This window comes from Zalophus californianus, chromosome 2 (genome assembly GCF_009762305.2).
Source record: "Zalophus californianus isolate mZalCal1 chromosome 2, mZalCal1.pri.v2, whole genome shotgun sequence".
Lineage (NCBI taxonomy): Eukaryota > Metazoa > Chordata > Mammalia > Carnivora > Otariidae > Zalophus > Zalophus californianus.
This window is the reverse complement of record NC_045596.1, coordinates 17902041-17921927: the sequence shown is the minus strand read 5'-3', so window position 1 is coordinate 17921927 and position 19887 is coordinate 17902041. Positions and strand designations below refer to the sequence as shown.

Sequence of the window (19887 nt, the reverse complement as noted above, 5' to 3'; positions counted from 1 at the left end):
ATTGCTTGAGCAAATCAGAGATGTCAAGAGATGGAGAATTTTAATATGTAAATGCATACTTTCAGTCCTTAGTCTGTCTTCGATCTTTCTGAGTGAACACCTAAAAAGCATTCTCTCTTCTGATTCTGCAGCCCCTCATCTGCATGATATCCCATTTTGTGGATCCTGTATTCTATCAGGACCAAACTTCCATTCCTGGAATCAACCTACATATCCAGTCATTGGGTTTTACAAATAATAGTGCAACGAATACTTTTGTTGTATAAATATATAATTGCATAATTTAATATATAACATGTATATTGCACACCTGCAAATTTATCTTTAGGATAAATTTCCAGAAGGGGAATTAATGGATCAAATGCTGTAAGTGCACTTGTACTTTTGCTTTCCATAATGCTTGTATTGATTGATAGCAAAATATGAGTGGTTGTTTCCCTCTAAATACAAAGTGTGTTATCACACTTTCCTTGCACTCAAGTGAATCATGGTACCTTGTTTGGTTTTAATTTGCATTTCTCTCATGATTGTGGTTGTATATCCCTTCATATGATGATGATCCATCTGTATTTACTTTCACTGAACTGTCTTTTTATGGCCTTTGCTAGTTTTTCTATGGGGGATTTTTTTATTTTTTTATTTTTTAAGAGCTCTTTATATATTTGGGAAATGAGGCCTTTGTTTTTGGTAGTAGTCATAAGTATTTGTTGTTTATCTTTTAACATTGCTTATGATTTTAAAATATCAACTTTATAAAGATGTAGCCCTGTTTACTCCTTTTCTTAGTTCTAGAAAATCTTTAGTTACTCTGGCTTCTAAGTCTGTCTGCCTTTCATTTTCTCTCTCTCTGTATTTTTTTAGTCTGTATGAGAGTGTCCTTGTTTTAAGTATGACATTTCTTAGTCTTCCCTCTTTCTTTTCTGAGGATACTTGTCATTGGATTTAGGACCCACACTCACTGAGGATGATCTCATCTCGAAACGTTCAACTTCATTACATCTGTAAACATCCTTTTCTAGTTAAGGTCAAAGTCATAGGTTCGGCGTGGGGGGGCATATCTTTTGGAGGGCCACCATTCCACCCAGTGTAAGAGGCTCTATTTGATTATTTTCCTGATTTTCCCTCCAGGGGTTGACTTCAAGAATTATATTCCTAACGTTTGATCTGAATATTTAAAGCTCTTAAAATGTATTTTCAGTTCCTCTCAAAAGGAAAATTATTCTGTGCCTTCTGCCATACAGTGTGTGGGTGCTTGTGCATAGCCATTCCATTCTGGGACTTGCAAGAGCAAGTGACTGAGAACTTGTAATACTTAATTTTTATTTTTTTCTGCTCCATAAACTTCTGATTTTTTTTTAAACATGTCTACGTTAGGTCTTACTCCCTTTTTCACGTTTCAGCCTAAATGATATATTGAACTAACTTGATACCGTGTTAAATGTAACAGTGGACATCAAAGTCTTCTTACAGTGTTTAAATTCAAGAGGCACGAGCCCAGAATAGTGTTCCTAAGCATCATCTATAGATCAGGTGGTGTTATAACATCGTTAGTATAGAACAGAAATGGATATACATAAGCTTTATACTTTGGTCAAGTTTGTACTTTTCATTTAGTTACCTTCTGGAAAGTTTGAAATTTCAAGATGTCAGCAAAAATATTGATTACAATGGGTTTAGGCTTATAATGATACATGAGATTATGCATTTGCTCGCTCCACAGTCCCCAGTCTCAAAATTTGAGTATAAAAACTGTCTGCAAAGTAGATTATTCATACCGATCCTGTTTTCTTGCACAAAATCCTTAAACACACCAAGTAATGGATAGACTGAATATATTAACATGAGGTTGTAAACTGTATTTTTAAGGTTACAGTTATAACTTTTTAAGTGTGATGAAATGTCTTCCTTTTTACTCTTCTCAATAAAATCTATCATTTATTGTACTAAAGCCTTTATGACCGAGCAAATGACAGTCCTTTCGCTGCAACAGTACTGAGTGTAATTCAGCGGGCGCCCTGACAGTTTTTCATAAGCTCCCTTCGTATTTGGGGATCATTCTTCACCCAGACACTGGGTACTCTTGTCACCGAGCCTGTTACCTGGTAGACTGTGTAGTTTTCCTTTGTTTCTTTAGTTCTCCGTTTATCAGTGATAAATTCTCAGTCACTGTCAAGTTCGGCAGTTTTGCTCATGAAAACACCAATACAGAAAAGTAAAAGAAGCTAGAAGGGATCTTGGTGGTCATTCTGGTCTGATTTTTTTTCCCATCTTAAAAGTGGTGAAATGGAAGTCGAACTAGAGAGGTGACCTAAATCATTTATTGCTGGGGGCGGGGGAGCGGGTCTCTATTAAAACTCTGGGCGGTGGATCTCAACACCATTGTTCCTTTCTGTTCTTTTAGTGACTATTCCTAGTGCCTGTTAAGTTGCAAACTGCCGCTGCATATACGTTTCTTGAATATAAATAAACGTGAGTCTTTAATCTGAAAGCTTAAAGTATTCATGTACTTCTAAGAATTATAAGCAAAATTAACTCAATTTCAAACTCTCCCTAGTTATGGAGATTCTTATGTTTATCATCAGGAGAAAAAATATTTAAATAGTAAGAGTTGTCTGCTAGGTATTTCAAAAGATACTACAAGATTATAGAGAATAGGAGAGAAACTAATAGAAGCCCCATCAGTAAGGTGTTGATCCATTAGGGTGTGTTTTTTCCCAGTCTTTCTTTTCTTCTTTTTTTTTGTTGTCGTTGTTGTTCGTTTGTTTTTGATCTCTGCATAGATCTTTTCAATTGGTGCTATCAGTTTTGTTTGCTTCTGAACTGAGTGTAAGCATTTTGCTTTTTATCAAGTTCCCTCTGGAAGAATCCTTTTTTAATGGATGCATGAAGTTTTGTTTGAATGTACCATCATTTTACTCTTCCTCTTACATAATGCTGAAATAAGGTCATGGGATATCCTTCTTGTCAGATTTGGTGACTTGTTTAGGAGTGATGTTTTGGCAGCAAGGTGGGAGGCTCTTCACGGTGCACCATGGGCTGCTTGAGAAGGCTTATTTCAGTGACGTCGGTGGCCATAAGCGAGACTGAGTTTGCTTTCTAGCCGACCACCCTCACTTGGAAAAAAACCTTTGCAATTTTGATTAGAGAAAATGGTATTGTATTTTTAATTGCAGTGTTTTCGACCACCACATTTCTGTTTTCTTGGTCCCAATAGTTGACAATGCCCTGTCCTTCCTTCAGCAACGGCTTGAGGGAGACCCAAGATATTACATGGTAATATACCTGGATTGCAAGAAACATTAAAATGAGGGAGGATGTGTGTCTTAGAACCAAGGAAACAATCTGAAATTTAATGAATACTCATTGAGTGTGTCATGCATTTCCTAATCTCTTTCTGCTCTTTATGAGGTAGATATTTTTCTTCCTGTTTTATGAATGAGGAAGGAACTCTTACAGAGAGGTGGAGGGACTGGCCAAGATCAATGGAACTTGAAAGCAAGAGAGCGGAGCTTCAAACACGGGTATCCTTGACTCGAGAAGCTGCTAATAATCATCCCACGAAAAAGGCTCTGAAATGTGCATCTGCGTGAACAGGGATTTTGTTTTTAAATTACACTTATATCAAAAGAAAAGCAGATGTCAAATGGCTATTTTTGTTTGAAGACAAGTAATTAGGGGTTCTTTTTTAGAATAATAAAAGTAGATACACTAAAAATGAATACCTGAACTCTTAGGACCCAGAGGCACTCTGTTATGTATATATACACGGAATTACTGCGTTGCAGTGTCTGGGGGGTGGGAGGGGGGCACCGTGCAACTTTGTACCCCACGTGAAGGGCGCCCCTGAAGTGTAGCACAGTCTGTGATGGAGGACTTTCTGCCCGCGAGGCCAGTAGTATGTCAGGACCCACGTTGACGTATGTTGAACATGAGGTCTGGAAGAGAGATTTTTCTGGGTCTGTGATCTGGTTCTGGCATTTGCTGCTGTCACCTTGGGTTGTTAACCTGGTTAATTCTTCTCTGCCTTGGTTTTCTCATTTTCTTATCTCGATGTCCCCACTCCTCCAAATCAGGTAGCTTTAGCATTTTCACTTTCTTTATGGAAAATCTTTCTCGGTACTTGAGCTACAAAAGGTGCCTAGCTACAATGCCTAGAGAGGGAGCAAGATCATGTGCACGTGTAGTACCTTCTCAGGCAAGTCCTATTATGGGGGTGGCTTGACTGACTTCTTTCAGTAAGTTCTTGTTGTCAGGTCCTATCTTTAAGAACATCCTCCTGATACGTGAGATACAACACCGTTATACAGCTGCCTGTGTTATCTGTAGGTGAGGGTGTGCAAAAGCTTATTTTCATACACGCAGGCAGTAGATTTGTATACTCTTAAATTACGAATAATATTCAGCATTGCCATATCCAGTGGATGCTTTATTTCTTTTGTAAGATCAGTATTTTATAGGGCATGTTACACATTTTTCTATTAAGTTTCTAGTCTTTAAATAAATGTTCGACTTACATAAGTTGATTAATTCTGTGTATGTGGCATTCTTCTCATATTGAACTCGAGAGCTATTTTCTGCTCACTTCTCTCCCTTTATACCTTAAAATTTTTTTAAAGATTTTTTATTTATTTATTTGAAAGAGAGAGAATGAGAGAGAGAGAGAGAGAGAGAGAGAGCACATGAGAGGGGGGAGGGTCAGAGGGAGAAGCAGACTCCCTGCTGAGCAGGGAGCCCGATGCGGGACTCGATCCCAGGACTCCAGGATCATGACCTGAGCCGAAGACAGTCGCTTAACCAACTGAAACACCCAGGCGCCCCTACCTTAAAATTTTTAGTCAAATGTGATAGAAACAATTTAAGAGGTGACAAGAAGAGTGAGCGAGCTATTTTAGGTGGTTTCTCAAAGAAAGAAAGAAGCTCCTGTTTTTGTCAGGCATCTCAAAAACTGGCTAATAAGTGACTTCTTAGAATTCCTCATAGGTTTAAAAATAAGGAGCTAAATTATTTTGATATTGATGGTGTACATATATTCTGCAACTTACCTTTTTTTCTCTGTCATTTTTAGGATTCTGAGTAACAATAAAATATCCGAGCTGAAGAATGGCTCATTTTCTGGGTTAAGTCTCCTTGAAAGATTGTGAGTATCTTTTATTATATCTTATTGTTATTTTACTTACTGCACTTTTTTTTTTTGTTTATTATGAACTTTACTTGAGTGAGATAATACTGAGCTGCATTTTTAAGTCTTTTACTAAACTCCCGAATTTTCCAAAATAAAAATTTGAGTTTTCCCAACATTTTATTATGAAAAACTTCAAGAATTTAATTTCAAGGAACAATTAGTTAATTAGATGTTGGCAAACTTTCTGTAAAGGGCCAGATAGTAAATAATTTAGGCTTTGTAGGCCATACGGTCTCTGTGACAATTCCTCGATTCTGCCATGATAATGGGAAAGCAGCAATAGACAATAAAGAAATGAATCGATGTGGAGGTGACGTTATTTGCAAAGCAGGCTGGGGCTCATGGTTTGTTGATCACTGGCTTTTGGAGTGTAGATGCTGTTTTGAAGTTCTGTCATGAAGTGTGCATGGGCCTTATAAAATAGTCAAGTAGAATTTAAACACATTAAGGAGGAAAACTTTTGGATAAACTTTGGTAGTTTATTCAGATGTCTTTGAATGTGATAATTGTGTTTTGCTTAGAAATTAGGTCGTTTTGTTTATGATCAGATAGAAGTAGTGCTTATTTTTTTGCCTTGGATTTTACACAGTGGATATTTAATTTGCTTGTCTTATGAATGATAATCCAGGATCACGTTTCAGATTCCCTTTATTACTCATACATTTAGGATAACATTTCAGGACATTCTTTTTTTTTTTTTTTTTTTCCCAAGTTGGCTCCACTCCCAACGTGGGGCCTCAACTCACGACCCTGAGATCAAGAGTCGCATGCTCTAGGGACTGAGCCAGCCAGGCGCCCCTACAAAAACATTTCAGATGTATATAAGGTATAGGTAATATAAGGAAGCTCTACTGTGAGCCTCTCCATTTCTGTTGAATTACAGATTTCCCTTCTTAGTTCTCTTTGTTCTGCTTCACTTTCTTTCTGTGTGATCTTCCCTTGACCATCTGACCCAGTGGTTTCTACAAACTCCCACAAGACATCATTGCTTTGATCACAGATGTGTTATTTAAGCATGTACATAGAGTTTTTATTTATTTATTTGTTTTTTAAAGATTTTATTTATTTATTTGACAGAGAGAGATACAGTGAGAAGGGGAACATAAGCAGGGGGAGTGGGAGAGGGAGAAGCAGGCTTCCCCGCTGAGCAGGGAGCCCTAGTGGGGCTCAATCCCAGGACCCTGGGATCATGACCTGAGCCGAAGGCAGATGCTTAATGACTGAGCCACCCAGGTGCCCCCACAGAGTTTTTATTTATCCTTTTATATACATCTGTTCTTTTCATTGATCATATGTCTTAAAAGTCTTTTTTTTTTTTTTTTCTTCTAAAGTAGGCCCCACGTGCAGCGTGGAGCCCAACACGGGGCTTGAACTCACGACCCTGAGATCAAGACCTGAGCTGAGATCAAGAGTCAGACGCTTTAACCAGCTGAGCCACTCACGTGCCCCTTAAATCAAAAGTCTTAAAGTTAGGTTTTTACATGTATATAAACATATATGAAAATAGGACATTTACGTGTAGAAAGTAGCAGTCCATTCATATTTACACATACACGTGTCTGTATACATAGATGTGTGTACACGTACACGTACGTAAAATGCTCTTGGCACAGCAGTGCTTAATTCTCAGGTTTTCTTGTTTCTGTTTTCATTCAGCTATTCCTGTCCTGTTCCATGTAGGCCGTGTGCCTCAGAGGAGGCCGGTCGAACTCAGCGCCAGGCCTGACCAGGAGGGGACAGTCCTTCACTCACACTCCAGAGACAGGGGGTGAGGAATGGGCACTGACCAGTTTAACCCAGTCAGGATTTGCTCAGGGCTCTTTGGGAAAGGCATTTCCTTACTGTCATCAGAACGGATGATTGTACCGTCTAGAGGCTGTCCTGCCACTGGCTTGGGCCGGAGCCGACGTCATGGTCACCTGGAGGGACCTTGCTGAAGCAGGGCTGCCTCTGGGCTGTTACAGTTCTGTGAGGCAGTGTGTTCCTGTTCGGCTTTCTGTTTCTTGAAAGAAAAGTCACTGCGCTTGACAGATAGTCTTAGCATGTAGCACGTTGCCAGGCATTGAGTAGGTGCTTGGTCAGTAATGGACGGATCAGTGGGATCTTTTCTTTCCCCAGGAAGGATGACAGGGACGCCTGGGTTACAAATGGTGTCTGTTGTGTTTATCAACATGTTTTAGTTTCGGCCCCTGGGGTTGCTGTGGTTGTTCATGTACATCGTAAAAAAGTAGGGGTAGCATAGCTAATGATCTGTGCTATGCTGTGAATTACTACCCTTTTTACTTTTATTTTTTAATTTCATTTTGGTCTTTGACCTATTTTCCATCGTTTATTGATGATAAATCCCTGTACATGAGAGAAGCATACTAGGTTGCCACAAACATGTTAGGTGATAGGAAGACACGGCTGTGATTGTTTTTAGCTAAGGGCCTATGTATACCTGAGTCCCAGAACACCGGATCTCTTGTAGGGACAACTGATACAGACGTAGACACGTAGACTCACACATACATACACATATGTACATGTATGAGTGTGTGTGTGTGCGCGCGCACGCGCGCGCACGCACACACACACACACAAAGACCCCAGTGATGACTTTGGGATCTGGGCCATCTCTGTTGGGAAACATTTTTACCTAAGCTCAGCATTTCCTACAGACCCTTCAAAGCCCAAACCTGAATCTTGGCCTCACGGTCACTGTTTGAGGGAGAGACCACACACACCTGGGTGGGACCTGTCCCCGTGCTGTCTTCGCGGCGAGAACAGCACACTTCAGAAAGAAAGAACAAGAGATGATATCGGCTAAGCTCTTACTGTTCTGGCTTTGAGAAGGAAGGACGGGGCAGGGGGAGGGGGCAAGACTTCCAGAGGAAGCATCCTGTCAATAGGGCCTTCCTTTGTCTGTGAGCATGAGCTCAGACAGAGCTCCTTATTCCTCCAGGTTCCTGCTGGGACCAGTGGTTGGAAAGGCCCCAGAGGGCCTGAGAGCTGACGGTGGCTGGCCCCTTGTGGAAACACCCTGGTCTTTGGTCTATCTTGTGCTCTAAAAATGAGGTAAAACAAAGAGATCCCCTAGCCAGTGGCTTGACCCTTTACCAGGAGTTCATGACCCAACACTGATGAATGTCTTCTCAGGCCTTTCCTAGAGCAGCCCCATTCATCCTCTGTGGGCGTGGAAGGTGGGTGTCGGTGCAGGGTGATGGGGAGGGAGGCCCGGGGGTAACTCAGGCTTTCCTTCCCCTGGAGCCCAGCACTGTCTTTCTTACAGTTACACTTTCTGCTGTCTTGTTCTTCTCTGATTTGCTGTACTGATGTTAAAGCTAAAGCCTCTGTAGATTTTGTAATTTCCATACCAACTCCTTGAATAATCTCTTGATTCTTTCTACTATTTTCATAGCTCTTCTCATTTCCCTCTCTACCAGGTCATCTAACTTAACTAAAGTACTCTGCCTCTGTGTACCACTGTCCCCTTCCTGTGATGGAATCCAGACTGTCTTGTCCTTCCTTCACGTCTAGCAACTCTGTTCTTTAAGTTGTAGTCTTTGAATCCTTCTGTGATTTTCTTCACTGTAGAATTCTTCTCATGGACTCTGGTTTGCTGTGGGATCTCATCATTTATCTGTGAATCTTAGGGGTCTTCTCTTCCAAGACTCTGCAGAGCCTTTAGGACTTTGTCTTGGGTTTTCTGTGTATCAGACACAAGCCGTGTGAATGCAGTGGTTGCATTAGTCTGCTCTGCCTGCGATTACAAAATGCCATAGACCGGGTGGCTTGAACAACAGACATTTATTTGCTCCTAGTTCTGGGGGCTGAAAGTTCAGGATCCAGGCACTGGCAGGGTTGGCTTCTTCTAGGGCCGTGAGGGAAGGATCTGTTCCCAGCCTTTCTCCTTGGCTTGTAGATGGCTATCTTCTCCCGGTGTCTTTCCATGGTGTTTCCTCAGTGTGTGTGTGTGTGTGTGTCCACATTTCCTCCTCTTATAAGAACACTGGTCACATTGGATTAGGGCCCACTCCAATGTCCTCATTTTTAAGTTGATCACCCCTTTAAAGAACCCATCTCCAAATACAGTCCTCTTTTGAAGGAGGAGGGGTTGGGACTTCAACATGGAATTTTGGAGAAACACAATTCATCCTATGACGATGATGTAGCATTTTTGTAGATTTGCTAATGTGTGTTTTTCTTGCCTGTTCCTAATTACGCTGTCTTGGAAGGGATGAGAGAATAGAAAAAAGGACACAGTTTTGGCCATTGAGTTCAGAAGTCCTACCTAGTCCAAAATAGAAAAGAGATTTGAGAAAAGGTAACATAAGAGAAACTTCCTCTTTTTCTAGATACACATTCTGTGGACTCACTGGGGAGTTAGAGGTCCTGTAGGAAGAGCTTATATGCTGGTGAGTCTCTAAGAAGGTTCTCGTCTCTGCTTCCCCATCCCTACCGGGTTTAGGGGAAGGGCAGGGAAAAAGACCATGTAATAAAACCAATATATAGTTCTGGATCTAAGGGCAGAGGGCCTCTGAGGCATCTTTCCTGGAGAAGAAGCAAACCCTGAAATTTCCAGGGCCCAGTGCAATATAGGCGCAGAAGAACTGGTCACATAGCCATTGAGGCACATGGGCTAGGACAGTCTAGTAGAGTTTCCCAGGGGAACAGCAGAATGGCCCTTGCTGAGCAAAGAGATGGGGTTGTTCGCAAAGAGCTAGTGCTCTTTCTACAGTAGACTACTGGCTGGCAGTAAGTGACTTAAGATCTGGGCTACTCAAGTCGAGTTCTGGACTGAAGACCTAGCTAGCCACATAAGTGACTTAAGGTCTTTGTAAATGACATCAGTTTCAGATTTTTCCGAATTACTTGAAAAAACACTGTAGCTGATTTTATTCCTTCACTGCTGGTCATTCCTGTGCGTCTCTCCTTCGGTCTTCCACATGTGAACCTGAGAGCTTTTGGTGCTCCAGCACTGGGCTGAACGCCACTCCCCTCTGCCCCAGGAACCCTCGGGCAATGACTGAGAGCAGGTGGTGGGTTACCACCTGACCACCTCACCTCTCAGGAGGGGTGACCCTGCAGCTGCTCTACACTGTCTTCCACGGTTCCCCAGGGGACTGGAGGTCTCCTCACCGGTGCCCCTTGTATGGGCTTCCTTCTCATTAAGGGCTGGCTGGGTTGAATTAACTAGCAAATACACTTCAGAGATTAAGGAAATCTGCAGGTCAGGCTGTCCCTGTCATTTCTTTTGATTTGAAGAATAGCTTCTTTCATGAAGGGGATTCATTTTTTCTCTCTCTTTCTTTCTCTCTTATATAATAAAACAGGCCTGGGTGCACATATCCTTCATTTTAGAGTATTGTGATTCTTTCTCTCTCTCTCTTTTTTTTAAAGATTTATTTATTTGAGAGAGTGAGAGAGCATGCAAGTCGGGGGAGGGTCAGAGGGAGAGACTCTTTAAGCAGATTACCCACTCAGTGCAGAGCCCGACTCGGGCTTGATCTCACGACCCTGAGATCATGACCTGAGCTGACACCCAAGAGTCGGACTCTCAACCGACTGAGCCACCCAAGTGCCCCGAGAGTATTGTGATTCTTGTTATGTATTTGTCAGTATTTAGTGACACTCCTCTATAGTCTAATTACGGACACTAAGATGACATACCAGCAATGTGTTCGACTCCCTAGCTTCTATTCCATTCCAAATGATGGGTCCAGGTCACCATAGCATCTTGTTCTAACTATTGCCAGAGCCAGCTGGAGCCAGTAAGAATGATGAGGGGTATTTAGCTGTGGGGCTTTGAGAAAGATTTCCTGGCTCCTAAAGAGTTACAGGAATAAAGAATCAGCTCTTTGTCATTGTGCTTGGAGGTGGTTTGTGGACCTTGGCATAGCCTATCACAATTGAGGGTCAGCCTGAAGGCCAAGTTGATATGCTGAGAAGGGCGGAGAAACCCCTTAGGCTGTCCTACATCTTGATTTCCCTTAATGCCAGAGAATTTCCTTTATTGCTGAAACCTTTTTGAGTAGAAGTTTCTGATATTTGCAATTAAAAAGCATCTTTTCTGCTACACTTGGCATTCTTTCCTAAAGGAGCTTACTCTTTTTCCAAGAACTATTAACACTCCTTTAATTTTGTTTCAGCAATTCTTGTGCACTTTTTCATTTATGTTTTAATGATCCAACATAGTTAGATGTAGCGATAGACCCTAAAGTTAGACTCTTGTTCCCTAGGGAAGCTGTGATTGGTAAGGGAAGGGGAGATGTTAAATGAAAGAATTGGACTATAAATATCTTTTGGCAATGCCTGATTAATATGGCTATTATTAAGTATTATATAATGTGTCAAGGAGTTTTTATTATTAAAGAAAAAGTGTATCTTTAAGTCATATTACAGTACTCAGTTATTCATGAGAGGTATAATGTAGAAACACATGCAGTATATCATTGGCCACAAATTTATGGACTGCTTTAGCTAAATCAGTATTTGTTGTAGATGCGGTTTAAAATCTGAAAAGGGAAACACATGTTTAAAAAAAAAATGAAACTGACATATATTTCTGTTTGCAGAGCTTTTTTGCTTATTCAGTATGAGTCAATTATATGCTGACTGAATTTTCTCCTAAAGTATCATTTCTCTTTGAGGTGTAGGATTGGGATCATTTGGGCCAGGGGGAGACAGGGACTAATAAGTTGGACCTGATGATTAATTATACCTCCTGGAACTTAAAAAGTTGGGGACAAAAATAATTTTTATTATGAAAATTTTTAAACATACAAATTTAAAGAATTAATGTAGTAACCTCCCGTATCACCAATTTACTTACCCAGATGCAATAATTAGAATGATTTGCTGTCATTTTTTTTCTTTCTCTTGGAACATGCCTGCACATACACACGTTTGCTGAATTACTTGACGGTCAGTTGCAGGCATCATGACCCTCTGCCTTTATTGAGAAATATAAGTGGTTACGAATGAGTTGCAGCCGTCTCTGTGTTGCCTGAGTTTATGAATATCATAATGATTTTGTAGCTAACTGTAATTTACCAAAAAGATTTTTGTAGTGAAGGTCAGGTAATATATTTCTGTCTCTCAGCCATCGTGTACATTTTTATCCATTTATCAACTGTCTTCATCCATTCTGGCTGCTATCACAAAATACCATAAATGGAGTAGTTTGCAAACACCAAAATGTAGTTTTCAACGAACAAACATTGAGTTTTGGAGGCTGGGAAGTGCAAGATCAAGGTGCCAGCAGATTCAGTGTTCAGTGAGGGGCCGCTTCTTAGTTGGCTGTACCGTCATGTGGTGGAAGGGGGCGAGGGCACTCTGGGCTCTGTTTTATAAGGGCATCACCCTCATTCCTTAGGTCTCTGCTCTCATGACCTCATCACCTCTCAGAGGCCCCACCTCCTAATTCCATCACTTGGGGAGTTAGGATTTTAATACGAATTTTGGTAGGACACAAACATCCAGACCATAGCAGTGTCCGGACGCTATAATGTATGTCTGTCCGTCTCACTGAACAGATGGATGTGGATCCTGCCCTCGTGGAACTGCTGGTCTCTCAGTGAAGGTGGTTTAAGCAAATCAGTAGAGAGTGACGGGGCCACGGCAGGAGAGTCCAGGGCACGGTTGTTCAGAGATACTTTTTTTGGAGAAAGGAATGCTGTTCAAGATGAGTAGGAGTTAGTCAGGCAAGAAAACCAGGATGGAGGTGAGGACAGATGCCGGGGGAGAGGGCGTGTGTCAGGGACACAGCAACCATGTGCCGAGGCCTGGAGGTGAGACAAGTAGGACTCTTTCTAGAAACGTCTTGAGATATGATTAGTAATATGAAGAGAGAAAGGCTGGCTGAGTGTCAAAGAAAGGTGTGGAGCAGAATGAGAAGTCGGAGTTAGGGCCGGGGCCATGGAGGGGCTCGTAAGGTATTTAAAGAGTTTGGACTCCGTTCTGAGGGAACGAGCTCGTGGAGGTTTTAACCAGCACAGAGACAGGTTCAGATTTATGCTTAGGAAGATCACTTTATTTATTTATTTTGTTGAGATTTTTTATTAATTTGAGAGAGAGAGTGTGAGCTAGAGCACAAGCAGGGGGGAGCAGCAGAGGGAGAGGGAGAAGCAGACTCCCCGCTGAGCAGGGAGCCCAACACGGGGCTTGATCCCGGGACTCCGGGATCACGACCTGAGCTGAAGGCAGACACGTAACTGACTGAGCCACCCAGGCGCCCCAGGAGGATCACTTTAAATGGAGCATGGGTGAGAGAAGCAAGGACGCCAGTCAGCACTGGTGGGGTGATGACAGCGAGGAGAGGTGGAAGGCTTTCACGTGAAGTTGGAAGGCTGGACAATACCACATATAATAACTTTATCCAGTGAATAAAATTTATCAAACATTGCAGAGAATTTGAGAGAACGGTATCTCTAGCACCTTGATTTAACCATTGCCAACTTCTTGGCCGGTTTGCTTTATCTGTCTCCCTCTTGCTCTAGGTGTAAATCTCCACTGTTATCAGTCAGAAAGGTGTGTTTAAATCGTGACTTCTGGCTCGGCCGCTCAGAAGTTGGCCTGATTTCATAATCTTTTTTTCACCTGAGTTCTTTATCTGCAGCAGGAGTCCTATCTCCTAGGACTGATTGTGAGATCTTAATGGGATGATAGGTGCCAGATATCAACTTGCTGAAATTAATGATTTGTGTAACTGAGGAGCCCAGAGAGTTAGAGCTGGACTTCAGGCTTGGCTGGATCCAAGGGCTCAGCATTAATTCTCTTTTCCTATCTTTTGGCTTCATTAGACAGGCTATTTATTTATTTATTTATTTACTTTTAAGTAAGCTCTGCACCCAACATGGGGCTTAAGCTTATGGCCCTAAGGTCAAGAGTTACGTGTTTTACCGACTGAGCCAGCCAGGTGCCCCCTAGACAAGCTCTTAAATCATGGTAGCAGGAGGGTCCTGGGGTTACCTCTTGACCTCTAATCAGACCAGTGGAAATGGCCATTCCTTGTCCCCATCCATCTCCTCCCCACTGCCTCAGACCCTAGGTTTAGTTGGACCAGGGTCATGTGATCCTCACGTTACTGAGACTACGACGTTTGAAAAATCTGGTTGGAGGTTGATCGAGTGCCATACCTGGAGGGGTGGTGTTGGGGATTCTGGGGCACTGTTGGTACCATATGGTCTATGAGACAAGTAGGGGTGCTCCTCCCCAGTGCAAGGGAGAAGGCAGCAAAAAACAACTAAAAAAAAACCAAAAAAACAAAAACCAGAAAAACAAACCAAAAAATAAAACCCTAAAAAAATGTTTAGCACAGCAATTAAACATGAAATGATTGATAGCAGTCATAGTTGGAGTTATCATTTTTAAATTCTGGAGCCTTTCATATGTGCTCTCCTTCCTTACCTCCACCTACTCTAAAGTTTTTGAATTTTTTTTTTCCCCCTTAGGAATAAATTTTATTTTCTTTAAGGTTTTGTATTTTTTTTTAAGATTTTATTTATTTATTTGACAGAGAGAGTGAGAGAGCACAAGCAGGGGGAGCAGTAGAAGGAGAGGCAGAAGCAGGTTCCCGGCCGAGTAGGGAGCCCGATGTGGGGCTTGATCCCAGGACCCTGGGATCATGACCTGAGCTGAAGGCAGATGCTTAACCAACAGAGCCACCCAGGCGCCCAAGGTTTTGAAATTTTAAATGACTAATAGTCTTCCCGTTTCTGCTCTTGCCCTCAAAATGGAGCAGGTGGGTAGAATCTCCCGAGGTCTCTGCCCTGGATGTGAATGCTTGGCCTGGTGCTGGTGGGCTTCATGTTCGTGGGCCGGTGTCTTCACCTGAGTTTTCCCAGGAGCAGGTCCTGAGATGAAATTTTGGGTTCAGGTGGTTCATTTGAGAGGTGGTCCAAGAAATCACACGTCTCAGGGAATGGGACAGTGAGAGAGCAAAGGGAAGGAAGTCGGTGCGTGGGCAGCCGCCCGTGTGGCAGGCAGCTGGGCCTGGCCCGCTGGGAGCCTCTGTGGCGCATACTTCATCCTCACCCCCCTGGAGGCCGGGCTGCTCCTGCTTCCCTCTCTCGTGGGATGACGGCTCCTCTCAGGGCCACTTACTTGCGCCCTTCACGTCTGACTTCCCCAGAGTGGCTCTTAGGAGTAGGCCAAGAGAAAGGCTGCAGGGCAGCGCGGCGGGTAGGGGGGCTGCTGTCCTGGGCTGGGCTGTGCGAATCTCCCTATGTAGCCATCTGGGCTCCCAGCAGGTGTTCAGGGATGAGGGAAGCTGAGGCCATGACACTTGTAGCAGGGAACTTATTCTCTGCCTGATTTTCTTTTTCTGTTAAAGTTGCTACACCAAGGACTTTTTTTTTTTTTTTGACTCCTTAGTTAAGAGGAGAACTTAAAAGCTGATTGGAAGTTCAGAGAGAAGGGTAGGATTTGTGAGTTCCCCTGAATATCTTTTGAAACTTGGATTACCATCCAGTTCCATTTCGTGAAGCTACCTGGCCTTTTCAGATATTTTCATTTACTGTATTTAAAAAAAAATATCTTATAGGCTGTGGTGCAAAAAAAAAAAAAAAAAACCCAAAAAGTTAGGGCAGCTGCCAGCCCTGACAAAGCTGTTTTCTTGTGGAATATAAAATCTGAGTTCTGATCAATGACATACTTACGGAGTAATGGTAATCAGAGCATAGTTTTTTTTTTTTTTAAGATTTTATTTATTTATTTATTTGACAGAGAGAGACACAGCGAGAGAGGGAACACAAGCAGGGGGAGTGGGAGAGGGAGAAGAATACTCCCCGCTGAGCAGGGAGCCCAACATGGGGCTCAATCCCAGGACCCTGGGATCACGACCCTGGGAGCCACCCAGGCACCCCCAGAGCGTAGATTTTATGTTTAATGGTTATTTCTTTTGTTTTTTAAGATTTTATTTATTTGGGAGAGAGAGAGAGAGGGAACGAGGGAACACAAGCAGGGGGAGAGGGAGAAGGAGAGGGAGAAGCAGGCTTCCCACCTGAGCAGGGAGCCCGACACGGGGCTCCATCCCAGGACCCTGGGATCATGACCTGAGCCGAAGGCAGATGCTTAACCCCCTGAGCTACCCAGGTGCCCCAGTTATTTCTTAAAAAAAAAAAAAAAAACAAGAGTTAACAACGTACTGGGGGTTCAGTTTTATTTAGACAAATCAGGCTCTGATTTGGGGAGGAGGGTGGAATGCCAGCTCTGCCCTCCCCCGCAAGAACACCAGGTGTGTGACCCTGGGAGTACAACTGCAGAAAAGCAGAGCAGGATTTGCTGGCGAGCACGATGCTCCCGGCATTCGCAGAATGCACTTCCAGAGAAGTGTTATGAGACGTTCTGACCAGCGTCTGTCACCACATATTAAACAGCATGTCTAGTTTGGGAAGCCAGTGACACAGCGAGAATGCTGGATATGGGGCACCTGGTTGGCTCAGTCGGTTAAGCGTCTGCCTTCGAGCCCCACGTTGGGCTCACTGCTCAGCTGGAGAGTCTGCTTCTCCCTCTCCCTCTGCTGCTCCCCCTGCTTGTGCTCTCTCACTCTCTCTCTGTCAAATAAGTAAAATCTTAAAAAAAAAAAAAAAAAAAGAATGCCGAACTTAGAGTAAACGAATGACTGCCACCACGATGGGCAGACGGCCAGTCTCATCAGGATGTTCTTGTGAAATTTCCAGGAAACCTGTTCAGCAACTAACCCCAGCATTGTCACTGGTATATATTGATAGTTCGAATGAACTGTTAGAAAAAAATAGCATGTTATGAAGCAGGCCATACATCAGATAGTTTTCATTAGGTGATGGGGCGGGAAAATTGAATGTGCCTCCGTTCACTGGATGGAAGGAAATAACATGGATCAGTGCTCACTACAGTAAGACTTCCTTGGGGTTCTTTTCTTCAGCACAGATAGACAAGGGAAGTCAGACGCTTTCTGAGATGGAGTGGTTTGAAAAGGCAAACACCGGAGTTTTCTCTAGTTTATAGACTGTGTGGGCTCAGGCTAACATTACCATGATGGAGCAATAGTTACAAAAGATCCCAGAGACTTGTCACTTTAATGTCATGATAACAGGTGGCACCATTGACCCCAGATACACTTCTAGGAGGGCCTTTTAAATCTCCAGTAAGTAAGGGACTAAAGGACCCGGTGAGGTGGTTTGTAATGGGCGTTGTTCTGCGTTTCTGTATTGTCTCACCCACTCTGTGTGCATCCCTATGGGTAATGAGATGCCACACACGGAAGGGGCAGTGTTGGCCATTGTGGGTTAAAGAAGGGAGAAGGGACGGACAAGAGAAGTTGCAAAGAGTTTCTTCTGTTCATAGTCTGACGTCAGGTGCTCTGAGAGATGACTGGAAACCACGCCTGACTTCAGCGGGCAAGGTTATGAGTGAGTCCGGCCCAAGGGTCTGACAAAGCTCAAGTGTGGGCCAGCCACTGGTGGGAATGTGGTCAGGGAAAACGGGCCACTGTCCTGCTTCTAAGTGCTCCTGTAGTTGAGTGCTGTCTTTGAGGTCTGTGTGAACATTTGTGTGCGGCCACTTGGGTCCCTACCCATTGGAGAGCAGCCAGCCGCCTTAGGGGTCCCCCCAGATCCTCCCTGGGGGAGGGCTGTGGCGGTGGCGCTCACCACTGGCCCCTGGTGGCGGGGTGCTGACATGGCAGGGCTGCCCGCGAGAATGGGATTCCGTTGAGACTGCCCTCAGACACCATGGTCTTGGGGGCTGCTGGATCTTTGCTTTGAGCTGCGTGTTGTGCATGATCACAGTTTTATTTTATAGGAACCCGAACCATAGAAGCCCAGGGAGGGAAAAATATGAAAAACTAAATGACACGAATTTTAGAGTGTGTATTTTAGAAGATAGTTTCTAAAAATTCAATTTAATCGTGTTCACAAATATAATCTCTGATTTGTTTTGATAAAAGTCAAGTGTAGCATACTAAGGAGAAAATTGTAGAAAGAATGTATAAGATTGTAGCCTGGCCATAACTTTGAATTTGAATAATATAGGGACATATATATCCTTTTTTGGTATATGGCTTTATTATATTGACCAAAATAAGTGGCTTTGGAACCAGACTTCTTGAATTTGAATTCTGGCTCTGCCACTTACTACCGGGGTTAACCTTTTTGGCGTTAATTTCCTGCCATTATTGTTGTTTTCTGTGTAGCACGTAACTGTAGTTTGCCTGAATATTTGTTATAGGGCTGATAAGTGTGATAACTTTTATTCTGTTTTTAACAGGGACCTCCGAAATAATCTTATTAGTAGTATAGATCCAGGCGCCTTTTGGGGACTTTCATCGCTAAAAAGATTGTAAGTATTTGAATTGCTTGCTTCTGAGTTTGAACTGTTCTTTTTTCTTTTTTTTTTTTTAAGGTTTTATTTATTTATTTTACAGCTAGATAGAGCACATATGAGAGAGGGAGAGAGAGAGCACGCGCAAGCGTGAGCAGGGGGAGGAGCAGAGGGAGAGGGACAAGCAGGCTCCGTGCTGAGCGCCAGGACATGGGGCTCCATCTTACGACCTTGAGATCACGACCCGAGTTGAAATCAAGAGTTTCATGACCTGAGCTGCAATGAAGAGTCGGACACTTAAAACCGACTGAGCCACCTAGGCACCCCCGAACTGTTCTTTTATAAGGAACTGTTAACCCACTTCAAGCTTTAACATGATAAAAAAATGGGTTTTAAACAATTTTTAGTTTATTGACTAGGTCCATGATAGAACAAAAAGAATATTTAATATAAGTAGCCTAGAAAGTGGTTAATTTGGGCAATAATTTGATTTGTTTGATGGTAGATGGTTGTGTCCTTCTTATGCTAATAAGATGATTACGGTATTGGCTTTGCCAGTGATCATAATAAGTTATGAGTAGAGGATTTTCAAGTTACGAATGCATTCAAACTCTGTTGTTATATGCTTATCAATTGAGGCCCCTTTCTATGAATGGTTCAAAGTCTTGCTATTTGCATGTATATTTTATCTGTGTATTATTATTTCAAACCCACAGAGCAGTTTTTATTCCTTCTGAAGCTAAACAACTCCCCTTCACTCCTTTTTATGCAGTTTTCATAGCTGCCGTGTGAGCACGCTCCAATTGGAGAGGTAACCCTACACTCGAGCCCTGCGGACTGTCCCACCGTCCCTTATTCCTTCGAAAGACATTTCTTATTATTAAGTGCTGGCTGCTTACCATGGTCTGACTTCTTGGGAAGAGCTCACAGACCCTTGGGGGCAACCAGATAATGAAAATACACCCTAACACACTCACATGGGAGCCATCACAGATAAAATCATAGTAAGAACGTGCCAAGGAAAGGAGAGGCCACCTGGGAGGGGAATGGCCTGCAGATTTGACCTTGCTCCCGAGGGATGGGTACTACGTATTGAAAAATAACAAGACGGGCGTTCTAAGCAGAGTGAGCGTCCATGTGGAGCCTGAGCATGAAGTACAAAGCGGGGAAAGAGGGATTTTGGAGTTTAGGCTAGTCATGGAGAGACTCTTGTAGGCCTAAGATGACCTGCCATGTTAAAGAACTTTGAAGCTCTTTAGACAGTGTGGGGCTAGCAGGACTTTTTGAATACGGAGTTGACATCAGATTTGTGTTTCAGAGGATTTCTGATGGCAGGAGGGAGAAACCACTTAAGTGCAGAGAACTGGGGACAGAGGATGTTGGGGATGAGATGATGCTTTCATTCTTCTCAACAATCATCC

General features: G+C 42.9%; 1 protein-coding gene across 2 annotated transcripts in view; it reads left to right on the top strand.

Annotated features, from left to right (window-relative positions):
* The window catches only part of ADGRA3 (adhesion G protein-coupled receptor A3), a 122254-nt gene that overhangs the window by 27709 nt on the left and 74658 nt on the right, over nucleotides 1-19887 (top strand). Inside the window, exons 2-3 of one of the 2 annotated variants that reach the window (XM_027600189.2) lie at nucleotides 5066-5137; nucleotides 18413-18484. In XM_027600189.2, the coding sequence (XP_027455990.2) occupies nucleotides 5066-5137; nucleotides 18413-18484 (144 nt within the window). Of the gene's footprint in view, nucleotides 1-5065; nucleotides 5138-6934; nucleotides 6951-18412; nucleotides 18485-19887 lie in introns of those variants that run through there. The other variant, XM_027600190.2, reaches the window with a different exon arrangement.